The sequence below is a fragment of the Fundulus heteroclitus genome, chromosome 1 (genome assembly GCF_011125445.2).
Source record: "Fundulus heteroclitus isolate FHET01 chromosome 1, MU-UCD_Fhet_4.1, whole genome shotgun sequence".
Classification (NCBI taxonomy): domain Eukaryota; kingdom Metazoa; phylum Chordata; class Actinopteri; order Cyprinodontiformes; family Fundulidae; genus Fundulus; species Fundulus heteroclitus.
In genome coordinates, this window is record NC_046361.1 from 35,356,586 (window position 1) to 35,375,118 (window position 18,533).

The 18,533-nt window shown below is 38.9% G+C and overlaps 1 protein-coding gene across 1 annotated transcript in view; it reads left to right on the forward strand.

Annotated features, from left to right (window-relative positions):
- LOC105926833 (formin-like protein 13) overlaps positions 1 to 18,533 on the forward strand; it is a 66,096-nt gene that overhangs the window by 15,691 nt on the left and 31,872 nt on the right. The window contains exons 9-11 of the mRNA XM_036141782.1: positions 2,676 to 2,787; positions 4,316 to 4,406; positions 15,486 to 15,572. Of these exons, the coding sequence (XP_035997675.1) occupies positions 2,676 to 2,787; positions 4,316 to 4,406; positions 15,486 to 15,572 (290 nt within the window). The remainder of the gene's footprint in view (positions 1 to 2,675; positions 2,788 to 4,315; positions 4,407 to 15,485; positions 15,573 to 18,533) is intronic.

An 18,533-nucleotide genomic window follows, 5' to 3' on the forward strand; every position in this document is an offset into this window, starting at 1 on the left:
AAGGAGTGGAAAGCATTTGGATCTGCATCAGCCCCTCGTTGCTTTTGACTTGATGCATGATGATGGGGTTTAAAGGTAAAAGGTAAAAGGACATGACTTCTTATCTTTTCAGAAAAAAATACTCTTCCACTTGATTTTTCTTTTTTGCATTTGAACCAAATTTGTACTTTAGCAGTTATAATTGACAATTACCTCCTGGGCTATTAAGAAGAATAACTGAAATGAAGCTATCATTGAAGTTCGGAAAGAAATTGGCCCTTTATAACTGATGTGACAAGTGACCTAAAACTGATTGATGTCATTAAAGAGCCACATATTAATTTAAGTTGAAATCCTTCTTTGATTAACAAAAGTGCACATTGCAGAAAATAGCTGTAAGAAAATCCGGTTTTATTTCTCCAAATTGCGATGGAGAAAAAAAAAAGATTGAATATTCCCAGTCTTAATAATTAGATTCAATGTAGATCTGTATAATGAAAGTGCATTTCTGTTTAGAATGTCTGTTCGACTCATATGAATATTTACCTTGCGAGTCCCTCTGCATGCAGCCTTTTTAATGGCTGGAAATGTCGCAGCCCTAATTAAAAGTCCACCTGTGGCTTCCTGCCCCCAGTGGGAGACCCTCTCTGTCTCCGTGCTCCCATTCAGCAGGACAATGGCCAGTTTGTCTGAGCTCCATTCCACAAAGGGCTTAATTTGCACTCATACGTTTGAATGTGCGAGTTCAGATGTTGGCTGGGCGATGTGGATGGGACACACGGGACTATGAGTAGTGCACACAATGGTTCAGGAGTTTGATGTCAGGATTCTTCATTTGAAAATGGGACATGAAAGATTCTATTGGCCCAGGCGGGGGAATTGCACTCAATGTCAAGGATTCAGAGAAATGGTGATTAGAACCCCGCGAAACAGAGAACCATTTTATCAATCAGACATGAGAGTGTTTTCTATGCTGTTGATGAGTTGATTCAATTTGATTAGTCGTTTGGACTGGAATAGCTTGAAATGAACTTTTCAGAGGAGTTCATGTTAGGAGAGTGTGGTGTAAAACCCAAGGGAAGGGTATGGAGGGCACAGCTGATAAACAAAACAAAAAAAAAATGGGTCAGTTTTCAGGAAATCAGATGTTGTCAGCATATATGATCTGGTCCAAATTCAACCCTGACAATCTAAAATGTTAGCAATATGTATACAACGACGTTCTGTTAGCTGTGACATCATCCAGGGAAGACAGTTCATCCGCTATTACCATATAACATAGAAAGTATTCCTGGATCAATGTGTGTTTCTGTGCTTTCTGTGTCTCTGCTCTGTCTTCTCTAACACCCAGTGGGTCGAGGCAGATGAGCGTCCACACTGAACCTGGTTCTGCTGGAGTTTTCTCCTCCCTGTTAAAGGGGAGTTTTCCTCTCCACTGTCGCCTTGTGCATGCTCAGTATGAGGGATTGCTGCAAAGCCATCGACTGTCCACTGTCGCTCTTTCAGGAGGAGTGAATGCTGCTTGTCAAGACTTGATGCAATCTGCTGGGTTCCCTTAGATAAGAACCTTTTGACCAGTCTGTATAATCTGATTGAATTTGACTTTGGAAAGAGCCTTGAGATGACATGTATCATGACGCAATATAAATAAAATTGAATTAAATTGAACAACAATGGGAGCAGCTTTTCACATGGAGGGTATGCCACGAAAGCCCACTGCTAATGAAGCTGATTGATTACAGTGTCTAAGCAGATTAACTGAAAGTTAAGTGGAAGGAAAACGTGGGGTTAAACATTGGTGCCCAAGCAACGGGACCAATGCAGTCTGAGAGGATTGTGAAGCAGAATCCACTGAATGATTTTAGGGCGTTTTGCATTAATGGACTGTGGTTGGAGTCAGAGCTTCAACAACCACAACAAGCATATCCAGGCCGTAGGCTGGCTCTGTCATATTCACTGTGTTAAGCTACTCCTGAAACAGGAGGATTCAGCAGCTGCCCACTCTCTCAAGAGTACCTGCACCCGGCCCAATCACCATGGCGTCACTGCGCTTGATTGGTCAGCTAATTGTTCTGATCTGACCCCAAAATCAAAACTAAGGGGGCCAAGAGGAAGATAAGACACTAATCCCAACAATGCAGATGGGCTAAAGGTCAAATTTTAAAGCAGACTGTGTGTTTTTTGTAAGGCCTTCATGCTGCATTGGATTTATGCACTACTTCATTCAAAAGTAGAACATCCAAAATAAGAGCCACTCAATTATTAACCTCTGACCCCTGACCCATGTTTCAGCCAAAGAAATTCTTCATTTGTGATTCTTGACTGCAAAAAGCTGATTTTCACCAAATTATTTTGAGTCCTACTGGCTTGAGAAGCTCTTTATAGTAATACAGCTTAATGCACATGAATGTCTTAGGTGCTAAGGGTACAAATATTACTCTTGCATTGAATCCTTTATTATGCAGACATTTTACACATAACAAAATAAAAAGGAAGCTGTACGCTTTGACTTGATAGAATGCAAATTTGTACATTTGCTCAAGGCATTGGGGAGAAAGTAATTAAGCAAGGGTTCCTCTGTCTACAGAATGCTTCTTTTAGTCATGTTGTTGCTGGATAAGAGGACTACGTGTCAAGAGCAACACTTTCATGTACCATTGAGTGTGCTGACTTCTTCTAATCTATTGTTCCTCCAGACATTTTCCTCAAAAGTTTTCCTGTGCGACCGGGGGAGCTGAAGGACAAACTGTTTATTATTAATGAGGAAGATGGAGGCCTGTCTGATGAGCACATCACCTCTCTACGAAGGTATGACTTTGTGCCTAAAACATGCTCATTTGTATTCAGTCCCTAGGTTGTTGCATAACAACCACAGTTGAGGGCTTAAGTGGTTGATACCCCACACCCCCCAAAAAAACCCCAAAAGAAACAAACAATAACAAAAATTGCAGCTTAACACAAACAAGAAGGTATGGAGTTGTGCAGTAAAGGGTGCTGTGTAAAAAGGAGAACCACAGCTAGATGGTGAACAGGACACATGGTTTACACTGCAGCCTTCGCAATCTTCTAACGCTAAAAAAAACCTTTTATCAGAATGGCGTACTAATAAAAGTTTTATTTCTGGTTATTTGCGGAGATGGAAACTATTGACATGCCCCCAGGAATTAGGCACTGAAAGGAGGTAGAAGGCTTCCTGGCTCTTACCTGCAGTTTACTCGGTAGCTTGGGACGTTTTCCTCCTTGAAGGCAGAAGTGATCTAAGGTACTCTGCTGTGGAGAATGTTATTTATTCTATGAAAACGTAATATATATTTTAATGCGCTCTGGCATTGGCCCGGGGAAAGAACCACTCCCAACAGGTGCTGCAATATTAATGGCTGCTGCTGTGCTTCCAGTGGCACAGCGGAGGACTCTTCTCGTCGTGCAGAGAATCCCTTTGGTTTGGGGGTCAGAACGTTCACAAATGACAAGAGAAGGAACCCCAAATGAAAGAGTTCAGATTCAGTGCCAGCAAGTAGACGGCGGCTCCCATCAGCCTCGCGCTGCTTTATAGAAGCTGACAAGAACCATCAACCCAACTTGGCTCTAAATAATTCCTCCAGGCCATTGTAAAACAATCCAATAGCTTGCATTCAAAGGGCAAAAAAAGGGGGTCATGTAACTGCACAGAGGAACAAAACTCAATCGAGAATATCTGAAATTTCCATTTGTGATATCTCCTTTTTAATAAGCGCTTTTTTTGCCACAAAGTCTTTACTCATCCCTTCAACTTACTGACATCCTAATTGTTAAAGGCTCCATTTATATCTTAAATTAGCACAGACAGAAAATACGCTTTAAAGAATTTGAATTTTCTTGGTTACAAATGTTATCGTTTGTGTAAATTTATTTTATTGTGAATGTGTGGTTTTCAAAGCAAATATGTGTGACAGTGTTCAGACAGTCCAACAATGTATTGATTGACGGAGTATGGCCCACTCTCCTTGTACAACTTTGTACAACAAAAAGGGACATATAGGAGTGTCTTATATAGTGTCTTATATATATATATATATATATATATATATATATATATATATATATATATATATATATATAAATAAATAAATAAATAAATAAATAAATAAATAAATAAATATATATATATATATATATATATATATATATATATATATATATATATATATATATATATATATTAACTCTTAAAACTGTGTTCTTGCTGGATCAAACCCCTTAAAGTTTGATGTGGATTTGGTGAAAAATGTGTTGTTAAACAGATGTATTCTAATTGCATCCATAATGAGAACTAACATTGCTTGTTTGTGATTTTTAGGTATGTTCCCACTGTGGATGACGTGGAAATGTACAAATCTCACAAGGGACCAGTTTCAGAGCTGCATATTGTGGACCAGTACATGATGGAGGTACAGTTTGTTGTTTTACAAAGTCACGGTGGGGGGAAAAAGAAGTGGGACACGTGTATTGAGTCATGTATTTCTCAGTAATTATCTTTATGTTTTATACTGACTTGAAACTCATGCCAGATACCGGTAACTACCCAGGTAATGCACATGCAGAAATTAATCAATATAAAATGGCCACAAAATTGTGTAACAACATGGAACGGCAAATTGAAGAAATATTAAACGCATGAACCAAAGGAGGACTAGAAAAAATGAAATAAAAAATCACTAAAGTATGTTGGTATTTGGAAAGCCATTTTAATGTAAATGAATTCATCAGCTGGTTTGGTTCTAATTGATGGTCTATAACAAGATTTCTCATCAGCAAGGAATTGAATTGAATTGAATTGAATTGAATTGAATTGAATTGAATTGAATTGAAAGGAAACGAATCACAAAAGGATCAACTCCAGCTGGGTAGAAGGGTGAAGCTCTCCTAAGACCTTCACGATTTTATTGTTATAAAATACACTACCATTGGTCATGGACATGTTTCAAAACTTCTAAATGTTACTGTAACTCTTGTTTGACCATAATGTGAAAGTGAAAAGAACATAATTTCATCATAAACAAGGCCATAGCCAAGTGCCCATCACAACATTACTAACAAGAATCAAACAATAAACAGAAGAGCCATGGACCACTCACTCAGAGAGACCTGAAATTATCAAAAAACAATTACTTCCAATCATGTTTTCCACTCATGGCTTCCATTCATACTCACTGCGGAAGACTCTACTGCTGAAAAAAAAGCATGTCAAAAATCATGAATGTCTATTTTCATGTGCTACCATAATGACATTTTTGATGAGACAGCTTAGATCACCTGAATCACCCGAATGTTCCATGTTGATACACTCATGCTCACAGTAAATACTGTGCAATAATTTTAAACCTTCGAGAACAGAATTCTTCAATCTGCTCGGATATTATGGAGTCAGAAATGGGTCAGAAAAATGATTAGAACTTGACAAAAATGGATTTGAATTTGACAATGTAAAATCTGAAACTACAATAAAGAAAAGGGGAAAAAAAAGCTGTAATTAAATTGAATTATGAGTTTTTTTCAAGCTGATTCTTATTTTACATATGTTTTTAGTTTTTCAGATCATAAGGTAAACAGCTGATATTCAGTTTCAACTTTTAATTTTTTCAGTTTCAACTAGTTTTTTTCAAATATACAATCATTTTGACCCCTTTCTGACTCCATAGTAATCCCACCCAACATTCACTGATAAACTGGAATGTGCAAATAGGCATTAGTGCTTGTAAACGTGTTACGTACTACAAACTGGGCTGGTGGTTAATTGATTTTCAGCATGGGGCAATAGAAGCTGTTTTTAAGTCTATTAGTTTTTTATTTAACGTTACTGAATCATTTACCTGATGTTAGTAGGTCAAACTGTGCATTGATCAGGTGGGTGGATCTGTGGCAATACTGCTGGCCACTTTCTAAACTCATGCAGCATCACACAATCTCCTGTTCTGATCTCATCATCTGTGTTAAGTCCTTCCTCTCCTGTGCCGTGCATGTCCCATACCACATTGTTGAAGCTTTTTTTAAAGTTTGCTTTGGAACATTTGGACAAGTCAATGAAATACAGTGAGCATATAGTCTGGTCAGAAGGGCCCCAAAATTAAACTTTGAACATACCGTGTTTAGTGAAGGAATTCCACTGACAGCCAAGGAGACGTTTATTACTTGACTTTGATTAATTTAATTGTACATCTATGACAACAGTTGAAGATCAGGGTCCAAAAGAGAGGCACCAACCCTCATGATTGCAAGACCTTCTGAATACGAGCAAACGTTTCAAGAATTAGCCAAAAATGACACTTTAGTAATGTGTGCAGCTTGTATCTCCAAACAATAGATATCTTGAAGTTGTGATTACCAAAATCTTTTTTTTCGAAGTAGTAAATAAATTTCAGTAAACCTATTTAGTACTTATTCTCTGTGACAACCTACTTTATTAAGCATAAATTAATTCATGGACTAATTTGTTTTAGTTTCTTTTTTATTTTGGGTCTTACATACATCTCTTGTGGCTTTCTGCCCCATTATGCCAAATTCACATATTGGAAAAAAAATATGAATGCACTCAATAATTGTTTTCAACTAATATTGCTCGTGTTTTTGTCCACCACATAACCCCCAGCAAACTCTACAAAGAAACAATTTTTAAGGCCAGAACCTTCTTGTTTCAACACAGTTGAGCTAATCAGGACACCACCTTTCTGCTTAATTAGAGTTATGATTACTGTAATTAAAGCAGCAAGTACCTTTCATCTGCAGGAGCCGCTTCTCGTGCTGCTCCTGCGGATGAAGCATTTTCGGTGGGAAAGCTCTTTGAATCTTCGTTCTCCTGCCTCCTCGTTCACACACAGTGGGTGTTATGACAAGCTCCATTTGGTAATCACCTTCCTGGAAACCAGATGATCATCTGGCATTCACGCGAAAATTGGAGGTGAAATAACAGATGAACAGCCAGATAAAGACGGCGAGAAATGTCCAACACCTGACATAAGGGCTGTCAAATGCAGAAGTCAGGGTTACAATCTTTATGGAGACATACCCCTTTGCTTGTTGATTGGAGCTAGATTTCAGGTTCTCTATGTATGTACATGTATTCATAATATATATCTTAAATTTTCTTAAAATCTACACCCCTGTTCCAAATTTTACAAAATACTTTTGCAGGAATTAAAAAGGAAAATCGATCTAAAAATTAGGCTGATGAGACAAACAATCTTTAGTTCATACCTGTAGTTAAATACATTAAATTAAGTTAAAATTAAATTTAGTTCAGTTTATGCTGATGCTTGGATGGACACAATGACACATGTTGGTGGCATCATTGTGTACTTGGATTCATTTTTCCCAGATCGATAAAAGGCAACTGCTCACATTGACTCTGTCAACATTTTCTTTTACACGGAAAGTCCTCCTGGACCAGATTCTTTAGATTATTGTATGCGTGCCCTGTCCGCCGCACCAGAAGTCCGAAAGCGCTGAGCTAGGTTCGGCTGAGGGACCCTTCTTGTTAAAAGGGAGTCTTTTGTCCCCACTGTTGCCACATACATGTTCAGTATGAAAGATTTAACTTAGTAAACTGCCCGCTGTTGCTGGATCAGGAGGATGGATTGCTCCAAAGCCAATGATCCAATGCAGTTAGACTGATCTAATTATGGACTGACGCACAATAAACTAAAACCTGACTGCTTGGTTATATAACTTAGGTCTTATAACCCTTCATAAAAGTATATTTTAAATAAGGCTTCTGGTTGGTAATTGCACTAAATAATCAACACCACACATGTGTGGTGCACAAAGCTAAAGCCAGCTTTAAGATGAAATGCCATCAATGGACATTTGTAACTGGGTATAACTATAAAGGTTGACCTTTTCCTCTAAATCTTATTTAAAATGAAACATCTTACACATTGTCTTTGTTTCATAAAGCTAGAGAACGTTTCCCCTTGAATAATCAGAGTCCAGTTTTCTTTTTTCTTTTTTTTTTTTTGAGATGTGCAGTTTTCAGAAATTCCCTTTTCAGGCGTCCTGGTTCGCTTGCATTGTGATATTTGACAGCTCCTTGTTCATTGTTCACAGAGTTTAATGAGTTGTTTTAACAGGCTTATGGCAAAAGTATGTCACATTAAGAAACATGTTGTCCTAATGAATGCATAATAAATTAGGATAGTCAGGGATTTGCTGTTATTTTGTGGAATTTAGTCTTTTGCATACCTCATATTTAACAGCTCACAAGCTCCTCTAGTCATCACAAAGCTCTTTGCTTTTTTTTCTTTAAACATACTGTCAGTGATTGTACCCAAAGAACTCAATTATGTCTTCATTCACTTCAGACGCAGACTCTGTGATGAGGTTGCAGGTAAGGTGTCCTTCTGATGGTTCTCCCACACAGAGACTCTTTGTTCGTCAGAGCTGCATATAGTGAAACAACGCTCCGTTACTCCTGCTGACTGTCCTGCAGCTCCTTTGTTTCCATTTGTTCTTTCCAGACAGACAGTTTTTAAAGTTCCTTGGTGTTTCAGATATGGTCTTGACCTCCACAGTTTCTCTTCATGGGATTTATAAAGCTGTGGCAACAAACAGATACTTTAGCTATGTCCAGAACCCTCCTACTTGCTGGCAGCTGGTAAAGATGTATAATTCTTTTTTTATTGCAGTAGCAAACATTCTCATTGACTTTTTTGTATTTAAAACAAAAACAAACTTAAATTTGAGTGCAAGGCAAGGCAAGGCAAATTTATTTGTGTAGCACATTTCAGTACAAAGACAAGGAAAAGTGCTTAACATGATTAAAACATAGTTGGAATAAAATGTAGAAACAAAATAAAACATGGAGAAATAGAAATTAAAAGCAAATATTGAAAACAGTTGGAACAGTCGAAGGCAATCCTAAACAAATGTGTTTTAAATCTTGATTTAAAAGAACTCAGGCTTTCAGCACTTTTACAGTTTTTTGGAAGTTTGATCCAGATAAGTGGAGCATAGGAACTAAATGCTGCCTCTCCATGTCTGGTTCTGGTTCTGGGTATGCAGAGTAAGCTGGAGCCAGAAGTGCATTCATTCAGTAGGAAACATTGCCCATGTTATGAGAGAATTAGTGCCACATTTTTTGACCCAGGAATACTTGAACTAAAGTGTTTTTTTAATCATGTGGCACTAGCGGCTTTTTATTGAAGGTAGGCTGACAGGAAGGGAGCTTTATACGGGTTGTCCATGCGACCCCTGCGCCACCGGCGCACCCAACTAAATTTATAAATTTCTAGTTTATTTTTTAAAACTCGATTACAGTGCCCAGGGACTTTTGGGGATAGTGGTGGCCGAGTGGTAACAGCTGGCCTTGTGAGTCCTGGAAAGGCTGTGAGTTCCTGGTTCGAATCCCACAGACCGTCACTCCGGGTCCCTGAGCAAGACTCTTAGACCATTTAGGGTCTAAGGGCCACTGTTTCTCTGCATCAAGTCATTTGACATGGTTTGAGCATCTGATCAGAGGCCCCCCGGTGCTTCCCTTCTAGGGGTTTTCCAGGCACGTCCCCCTGAGAGGAGACCCTTGGGGAGACCCAGAACTCACTGGAGGGACTAAATATCCCACCTGGCCAGGGAACGCCTTGGGATCCCTCAGAATGAGCAGGACGATGTTGCTGGGAAGAGGGATGTCTTAACCCATTCCTTTTTTTGTGTGCCTGGAGTATAAATATACCACAGGGGCACATTTCTAGGCACTGGTCACTAGGTGAGTTAATATAGGTAAAACAAAATTGCTATGAGAGAACTGCAGCAAAGAGTGGTACCTCAGAGCCAACAAGTCTCCATAACAATCATTGGACGGTAAGCTTCTATGCCCTAGGCACAGACAAGGCAATATATTATTTGTATAGCACATTTCTTTACAGAGACAATGCAAAGTGCTTTACATGATTAAAATACAGAAAAAAACTGAATAAAAGCAAGTAGGAAAAAAATGTAGAAACAAAATAGAACATGGAATAATATAAACTAAAAGCAAACATTAAAAACAGTTGGACTACAAACTTAAACTAATGATGTTTCAGTAAAACCGTTTAACTAGAACAGTCGCAGGCAATCCTAAACAAATGTGTTTTTAATCTTGATTTAAACGAACTCAGGCTTTCCACACTTTTACAGTTTTCTGGAAGTTTGTTCCAGATCAGTGGAGCATAGGAACTAAATGCTGGTTCTCCTTGTTTAGTTCTGGTTCTGGTTCTGCAGAGCAGGCTGGAGCCAGAAGACATTAGTGGTCTGGAGAGTTGATGCCCTGATAACAAGTCTGTGATGTATTTAGGTGCTAAGCCATTCAGGGATTTATAGACTAACAGAAGGATTTTAAAGTCTATTCTCTGAGATACAGGGAGCCAGTGTAAGGACTTTAGAACCGGGTCCATGTTCTCTACATTCTTAGTCTTAGTGAGGATGAGGGCAGCAGCATTCTGGATCAGCTGCAGCTGTCTGATCCACTTTTTAGGCAGACCTGTGAAAACACCGTTGCAGTAATCAATTCTACTAAAAATAAACGCATGGATTAGTTTTTCCAGATCCTGCTGAGACATTAGTCCTTTAATCCTGGAAATGTTCCTCAGGTGATAGAAAGCCAACCTTGTAATTGTCTTTAGATGCTTTTAGAGGTTCAGGTCTGAGTCCATCACTTCACCCAGATTTTGGCCTGATCAGTGGTTTTTAGCTGAAGCAGCTGAAGCTGTGTGCTAACTTTTGATCTCTCCTCTATTGGTCCAAAGATTGTTACTTCAGTTTTGTTTTTATTCAATTGAAGAAAATTTTGGCACATCCACGTATTGATTTCTTCTAGGCATTTACTCAGTTCTTGAACTGGTTCATAGTCACCTGGTGACATGGTGATGTAGAGCGGTGTGTCGTCTGCATAGTTATGGTAGCTGATGTTGTTTTATGATCTGAGCTGGAGGGAGCATGTAGATATTGAACAGGAGGGGTCCCAGGATGGACCCTTGGGGAACCCCACATGTAATTTTTTTATCGTCTGGGATGTAAAGTTACCTACTGACACAAAAAGGTCCCTGTCCTTTAAGTAGGATTTACTGAACAATCCTACAATTCCTACAATCACAAACATAAATGTAGGAAGTTAGGGAAACTCTACCCATCTGCTTGAATCAGATTGATCTTATAAACAACAAACTGGGTTGGTTTTGCCATGAAACAAGGAATGAATCTGTGGAATAGCACTTCCTGTCTGCTAGCGGTTAGAGCAGGGCTGTCAGGAGGGTAATATGTGATGCTGCGGGTCTGCTTCTTTTTCTAAAGACCATGGCAACATTTTAGAGCACGTGATACTGTATCATGAACCAGGTACCAGGAACTTTAAAGAAAAATCTGGTGGACTTAGCGTGAAAACTGAAAACATCATTGAGTGTTTTAGCAGCAGAATAATTTAAAAACCTAAAGCCAGATCGAAACAGAAATGGTTCACCAGAAAATCCAACTTCTCCCGTGGCTTCTCAGTCGCCAAACCACAAATAATTCCACAGAAAGTCCTGAAGAGAGGACCCAGGAAAAACCAGAAAAGATGGTGCAAAGATAAATGGACAAATATTCCTCTCTCTTTTATGTATGGAGTCTATGATAAAAATAAATATTTCTTATTGTTGGATTTTTTTCCCCCAGCTCATTAAATCTACTCAAAGGTTGAATAAAAAAACTGTGATACTTTCTTTCTTCTCATACTTCTGTGTCTGAGCTTTAGATTGGTGCGTGTAGTGCTGTTTGTCAACGTGTAAAACTTCATGAGGAAAAGCTCTTCATTCTCCTGTCCAACATATTTTTTTCTTGCTTTTTGTTTTTAAGTTTTAATTAAAATATCAATACTTTTATTTTCTGGGTTTAAAAATAATTTTAGATGGTAAAAATGTATGGAACAAAACCACTACAGTACTGTTGAATGTAGTTTATCTATCTAACAATTTCTTTATCACAATGAACATTTATGACACAAATGTAGGTATTAAAAAAAGAAAAAAAAAACATCATAGAAAGAAACTGTTCCATCAGTGCACTATAATGTGCTGTATGTGTGGTGCACTAGAATTGAAATGTATGTAAATGAAGTATGTGGAGACTGTTAACAAGTTTGTGGTGTTAGAATAGAATCTGATAAATCCACGTGTTAGAAAAAAAGGTGTAACACCCGAAAGGATGTACAAGATGTGTGAACATATTTCAATCCTGCAGAGGTTTAAATATGCACATAACAGCCATCTTCACAGTGATGGTTAAAAGCAAATAAACCTTATTTTAATTCCAAGGTTTGATAAATTAGGACATGATAAAAAATCTGGCACTAACAGGTTCCTTATTGTATTTAAATCTAACCTCAATGTTACAGACTCTAAACTATTGTCTCTTATTAAACCAAAATGAAGCCAGACTGGAGATGCTGTGCATGAAAAACTAAGTGCCTCCATAATTCAACTGACTGTAGAACCATCTTCCGCAGCAATAGCTCTTCATAGTTATTTTTTTCTTGGATGGATGACTTTATCAGTTTCTTAGGATGCTGCGTAGGAATTTCAGCCCAATTTCATTAAAACATTGCTTCTCTTCAGTCCCACCAAAGGTTTTTGACCAGGTCATGGTCTGGACTTTGACTGGGTCATTACAACACCTTGAGTCTTCTTTTTCCAGCCGTTCTGTTGAAGACGTCTGGCTTTATGTGGGGTCACTGATCCTGTTTGAACTGAGGTTCTGCTACTGGAAAGACGAACTCAAACGTGACTCCAGAATGCTTAAGCATGCAGAGAATTTCATGGTGTCCAGTGACAACAAAACAAGCCCAAACTATCACCTCCCCACCGCCGTGCTTGGCAGGTGGTGTGATTTGTTTCTGTTGATATGTTGTGTCTGCTTTTTTTCCAAACCTGGTGCTATACATTATGGCTCAATATCCATTTGGTCTCATCATTTCAAACAATGTTCCAGACGTCTTCAGGCGTCGATCATTCACATGCGACTTTGTAAACCTAAACCATGCTTTGAAGAAGAGGCATTCTCCTATAAATGAAATCTCACTGCCAGCAACTTTGACATTAACATGCTAACCGAGGCCTGTAAAATGTGAGGAAGTGCTTGTTTTTTTTTTCCTTATTCTCAGAATTGCACAGCCTGACCCGGGGGTTAATGGGGTACCGCCCGCGAGCTATTTTTAGAAACACAACGTCACGATGACGTCACATCACGTGGTACGCAGTGGGGCAAACTCCGGAAACCCGCCGCTGTTTTGCTGTAAAAGAGACGTGCGTTAGCCTAGGTTTTACTCGGTAAACGACTGCTTTTTCCAAATCTAAGACCATGGTTTTTAAACATTGTTGCTATGGAACGTGCAACAGCGACTCGAGTTACGCTGATCGGCCGCATATGAAGGATGTTTTCTTCAAGACTGCCAAGGAGAAATGTGTGCTTGGAACACCGGGGCGGTCGGCCTACACAACAGTTCAACCCGGAAAAAGTTACCAAATTCAAGTACATATGTAGCAAGCATTTTGTCGGAGGAAAGGGCACAACCGAAGAACATCCTGACCCAAATCCAGCGACATCAAGTCAAGGTAAGAGTATTTTGGTGGCCGACATGTTAATAAAGTAGCGCCTGCTACCATGACAGCATATAGGCTATCATGGTAGCAGGCGCTAACATGATAGCCTGCTACCAGGATAGCTTACTCAAAAACATTTCAAATGAGACAAACATTAAACATATACCCATTCCTGGACGGTGATTGCAAACAACAAAAAAAAAAACGGCCGACGCTGCCATGATCGCCGCGCAGGAAAAAAAAACAAAGCTTACCGTTCATCAACTCGGCCAGTTTTCCAGTCTTTTTAAGCCCTCGAACCTCAAGCCATCGTTTGAGCTGAAGGTTGGTGTGTTCTTCGACAGTTCGGCCAGTAATCCGTGTGCCTGGGACATCGTCTTGGGAAAGTTTAACGGCTGTAAAGTCGGTCATATCGCTGGTTCTGTTGCGCTTGTAATAGCTGGGTTATCCGTGCGTTCTCTCCTGTGTGCCCTACCTAAGCGGCAAAAGGGGCGTTGCTCTTGAGACGGTGACGTCACGTGCGCGGTACCCCATTAGCTGGGACGTCCCATCTTTGGCCGATTGGCAGCCATGTTTAATAATCTTTCACCCGAAAAAATGATGGACGTCATACTTCAGATTTCCTTGTACCTCTTCCCAGATTGATATACTGTTGCTTCTCTAATGTCATTGTTGATGACATTAGAGACGCTGGACGATATAGAAAAAAAAACATATAGATAAAATAGAAATCATAGTGATCCATATCGATAATTATCAACAAATTCAAAACAACAATATTTTAAGTGCAGCCCTGGCCATGTTATGCTGTTGCTTAGCGACCTATGTTTAGATCTGAATTCAAGCTCAACCCTTTATTCAACCCACTTTTTACTAAAACTACAAGTATTAAAAAAAAGAAAAAAGAACGCGTGCCCTCTAAAGTCTTTGAAGGGGGCGGAGCTTGGTGACGGAGAGTTCTGCGTTGTGATTGGTTGGGAGGACGTAATGACTGTAGTATTAACCTATGTGGCTAGAATGCATATAGATGCAAAACAATTTTCTATTGAACTTTTTAGTGACCCTTTTTTCTATCAGTGATATACATCTTTCGATCGATATATATCATTATTGAATTATCGTCCAGCCCTGTGATGAGTTTCTGCTTTGACATTGTATTAATTCAGACTCATAGCAGTTGGCTCTAGAGAAGCTAACTGCCTAAACTCCTGCGGTAATGGAGCACAGGTGATGACAAGTCAACCACTTGCGTTTGATTAGAAGCACCTGGCTGCTACTTTCCAACAGAGGTTGAATATAATTGGTTACAAAACCTGGTTAAAAAGCAGATATTTTTAAATGACATACCGATGCACATAACTCAGTAATTTAAAATGGTGTACTTTGTTTTCTATGACTGCACATTGTTAGAATTAGAAATATTAAATGTTTCAGCGTGTAGCATGAGGAGGAAAATGTTGCTTCTGGATGTGGTGGATTTCACATGCTGAGATTTCTGCAACAAAAAAAAAAAAATCAGGTGATTACATGGTTGAGAGTTCAAGCTCTAATCCTAATATCTTTCCTTAAGTATCTGTCAGAGCAACTGCCCTTTGGCTTTGGGGAGATGATATGTGAGCACGAGCGAAACGGTCTGACAATGTGGGGTGATTTATTAGAGGTGAGCTCAGACACAAAGGTCGGCCCGGAAGCCCAGCCAATCTTTTCAAAGTGTCAAGCCTTCAGTTTGTCTGTTAAATCAGCCTGTCAACAGACCTGCAGCACAGCAGGACACAGCTGAAAGAACGGGAGGCAGACACAGCATAAAGTGCTCCTGCAGCTGTTTTAGATCTTTCTGAATAATCACATGGAAATGGGTTGTCTGATGGTGTAATAATTGCACTCTCCTCTCCATGCACTCATTAGCCTTACTTGTTTTCTCTGCTGCAGATGTGCAACATCCCCTACCTGAGCGCGCAACTCGACCTGCTTTTGACTCTGAGAGAGCTCCCGACCAGCATGAACGACCTGCAACCTGTGAGTTTGCTTTATCGTCCAAGTAGTCGAGTCTTCGACTGATTTCCATTTCCACGTTCCTTAACATTTAATCCAGACAGTGATTCAAATATCCCACTGAGCTCCATCAAAAGGCTGATTTATTTAGCATAAACGTAACAATATGTCTGAATGTGTTGACATAAGGTATGATTTTTACAGCAAAAAATACAGGCATGAATATTTTTTTATGCTTGTTGAGGAAGAGCAACCATATGATACCAAACCCCTTGGACAAAAACAAATGTGCTTCATTAATCCGCTTAATTTATGTTTTTATAATGTATTATCATTGGGAAGTCAGAAAAGTTGAAAAAAGCACATATTATATATATATATATATATATATATATATATATATATATATATATATATATATAAAACGATTCAGCACTAATCAACCAAGAGCTTCAATTAAAATGAAAAATTTTGAAGAAAACAACCAGACCTACAACAATCAAGGTAATCAAGAATTTAATTTCTGCTAAATCAAATTCATGTCCTTTCAATACTGGTTTATTTAATTGACAAAACACACAGATAAAACAAATATATAAACTATAACTACTCTACAAACTACATGTTACATGGAAAAAAGGGAACTTTACAGCTAAGGAATTAAATGTTTAGAATTCTTAAAAACTGATTAAATGCCATATTTTGGGCCCATAAGGCGCACCGGATCATAAGGCGTACCGTGAATTTACGTGTCTATGTGTGTCTTTGTCCACATAAAAGACACACTGGAATATAAGGCGCATTACATATTCTTCCCAAGTGTGTAATATCACTCCTAACCCAGTAGGGTGATCAGATGTTCTCGATTTCCAGCAACAGACCCCGTTTTGGTTGTCATGTCCCTGGCAAAAGCTGTCCCTGGAAATGTCCCCTATTTCAGTGTATCATGATGGAGTAAAAAAGTTTACACCAGACAATGCCAAGTACGCAGCTGCTTGATTCTGCGGAGAGAACTTTTGTCATGGGTTAGTAATTAAAGAAAGACAAATTATCAGTAACACATGGGTAAGATATTCAATTATCAGTAATATACCCTATGTTTTGATCTCCTAAAAGTCCGGTCTTGACTATATCTGATTAGAAAACGCAAATTTTAATTTGTTAGCTTGTTAGCTTGTCACAACTACATCAATGGTGCTTTATTTTTACCGACTGTTATTTTGGGATACTTCCACAAGTGAACTTTGACACTGATGTTTTCCCATTTATTCCCTGCCAAACAGGAGCGTATACACGTCTGAAATTAGAACTTCAATCTAATTTAGGTGTCGCGTAGCGTTATGCTTCTGGTGTACATTTATTGACTGATTATAATGAAAAGCCAACCTAAGCATAGGATGCACATATGCTACTTTGCTGTGATTTGCAACGCTTCCTCCTTAACACAACTCTGTCCTGAGAGGTAGAGCTATCCGTCTCTGTTGGGAGGACAGAGTAGCTGGACTACACTGCCCTGTTTCTAACATAAGGCCAAAATAAACTGAACTTTTATATTGAATTAACTTACAAGGTTTATTGTTGTTAGTGCGTACTCTGGGCGTGGGCTGCCTTACATGAATGCACTTCTAGTTTAGACATTACAGTCAGGCAGTCTGGTAGACAGCTTAGCGGTCCTATCAGGTAGTGACACAGTGTACCGTAATCCTCCAAATATCCATCGAGTGGAGCAGCTTTGTTGCTAATCAAAGTCGTACTTACACATTTTAACTGATTTCTGAGCACATTGCACCACATAAAATCAGTCAGTAAGCACAACTTTAATCATATATAAGGCGCACGATCAATTTTTGAGAAAATTTATGGATTTTAAGTGCGCCTTATAATCCGAAAAATACGGTATATAACTCTTGTAAACTTTTACCACATGCGGATGCTGAAAACCCAGGCCATTTACTTCATGTCTTCCCCTTCTCTCTTTGCCCTTCTTCCTGTCAAGCTACTAATGGATAATGGCCGTCAGTGCTTAGATTAATTGAAATGATGCAGCAAAGTGGTCATTCTGCCTTCCAGAATCAGTTAACAGGGGGAATATTTACATCTGTGAATGGATTTATGATGCACTTACACCTTAATATCTAACAGTGCCCCAAAAAAAGAACCTGTTTGTATGAGCTAGATTCCCCTTCGGCCTCGCCTTACTCTTGCTGAAACAGTTTTCGAGGACCTCTCACCTCTGAAAAATGTAGGGTAGAGGGCTAAGAATGAAGGGCAAGGGGTGAAATAAGACGCGGCCATGAAGAGAAAGAAGTGTTGGGACATTTTAAATTCTGATCCATACAGCAGCTGTGAGTGAAGATTCAGCAACTACATTCTCCTCCTCAACACACACACACACACACACACACACACACACACACACACAAAGCTCATTTATTCTCTAATGCAAGCCTTGATTATGACTTTATGAGTGGAAAGAAAGTTTTGAAAAAGACCGTCTGTGGACGAAATTATTACAAGAAAGCTTTTTTTCTCCCAACGTTGACTTTTGTGTTTGAAGTGGTCGTTTAAGTGTGTGTTCCGTTCTGCTCGCTGGTTAATAGTCTTCAAATAGAAAGGTGTGAGAGGCACTTTCAGACACTTCTCTGATCAAACAGAAAAGATGGATCTTAATCAAATCAGGTTCAATTGTTCTGTCGCTGGTGTAAAAGTACTTTAAACTCAATGAAAACCCACTCTGGAATTTTAACAATGGGCGACTTGGAAACTTTCACTTTTGTCCGCAAACTTTTGCTCTCCGTTCAAATAAAGACTCTTAAATTAGTTCAGGTAGAGTCAAATAAAAAAGTTACTTCCAATAGCATTTTTTTCCCCTAATCTTTAAGTGTTAAAACTGAATGTTTTAGTCTTGTTCGACTTTCCAACTTCACCATTAGTCAAAACAATCGTTAACTTTCTCATAGCGGATTGCTGTTATTGGCATCGGGG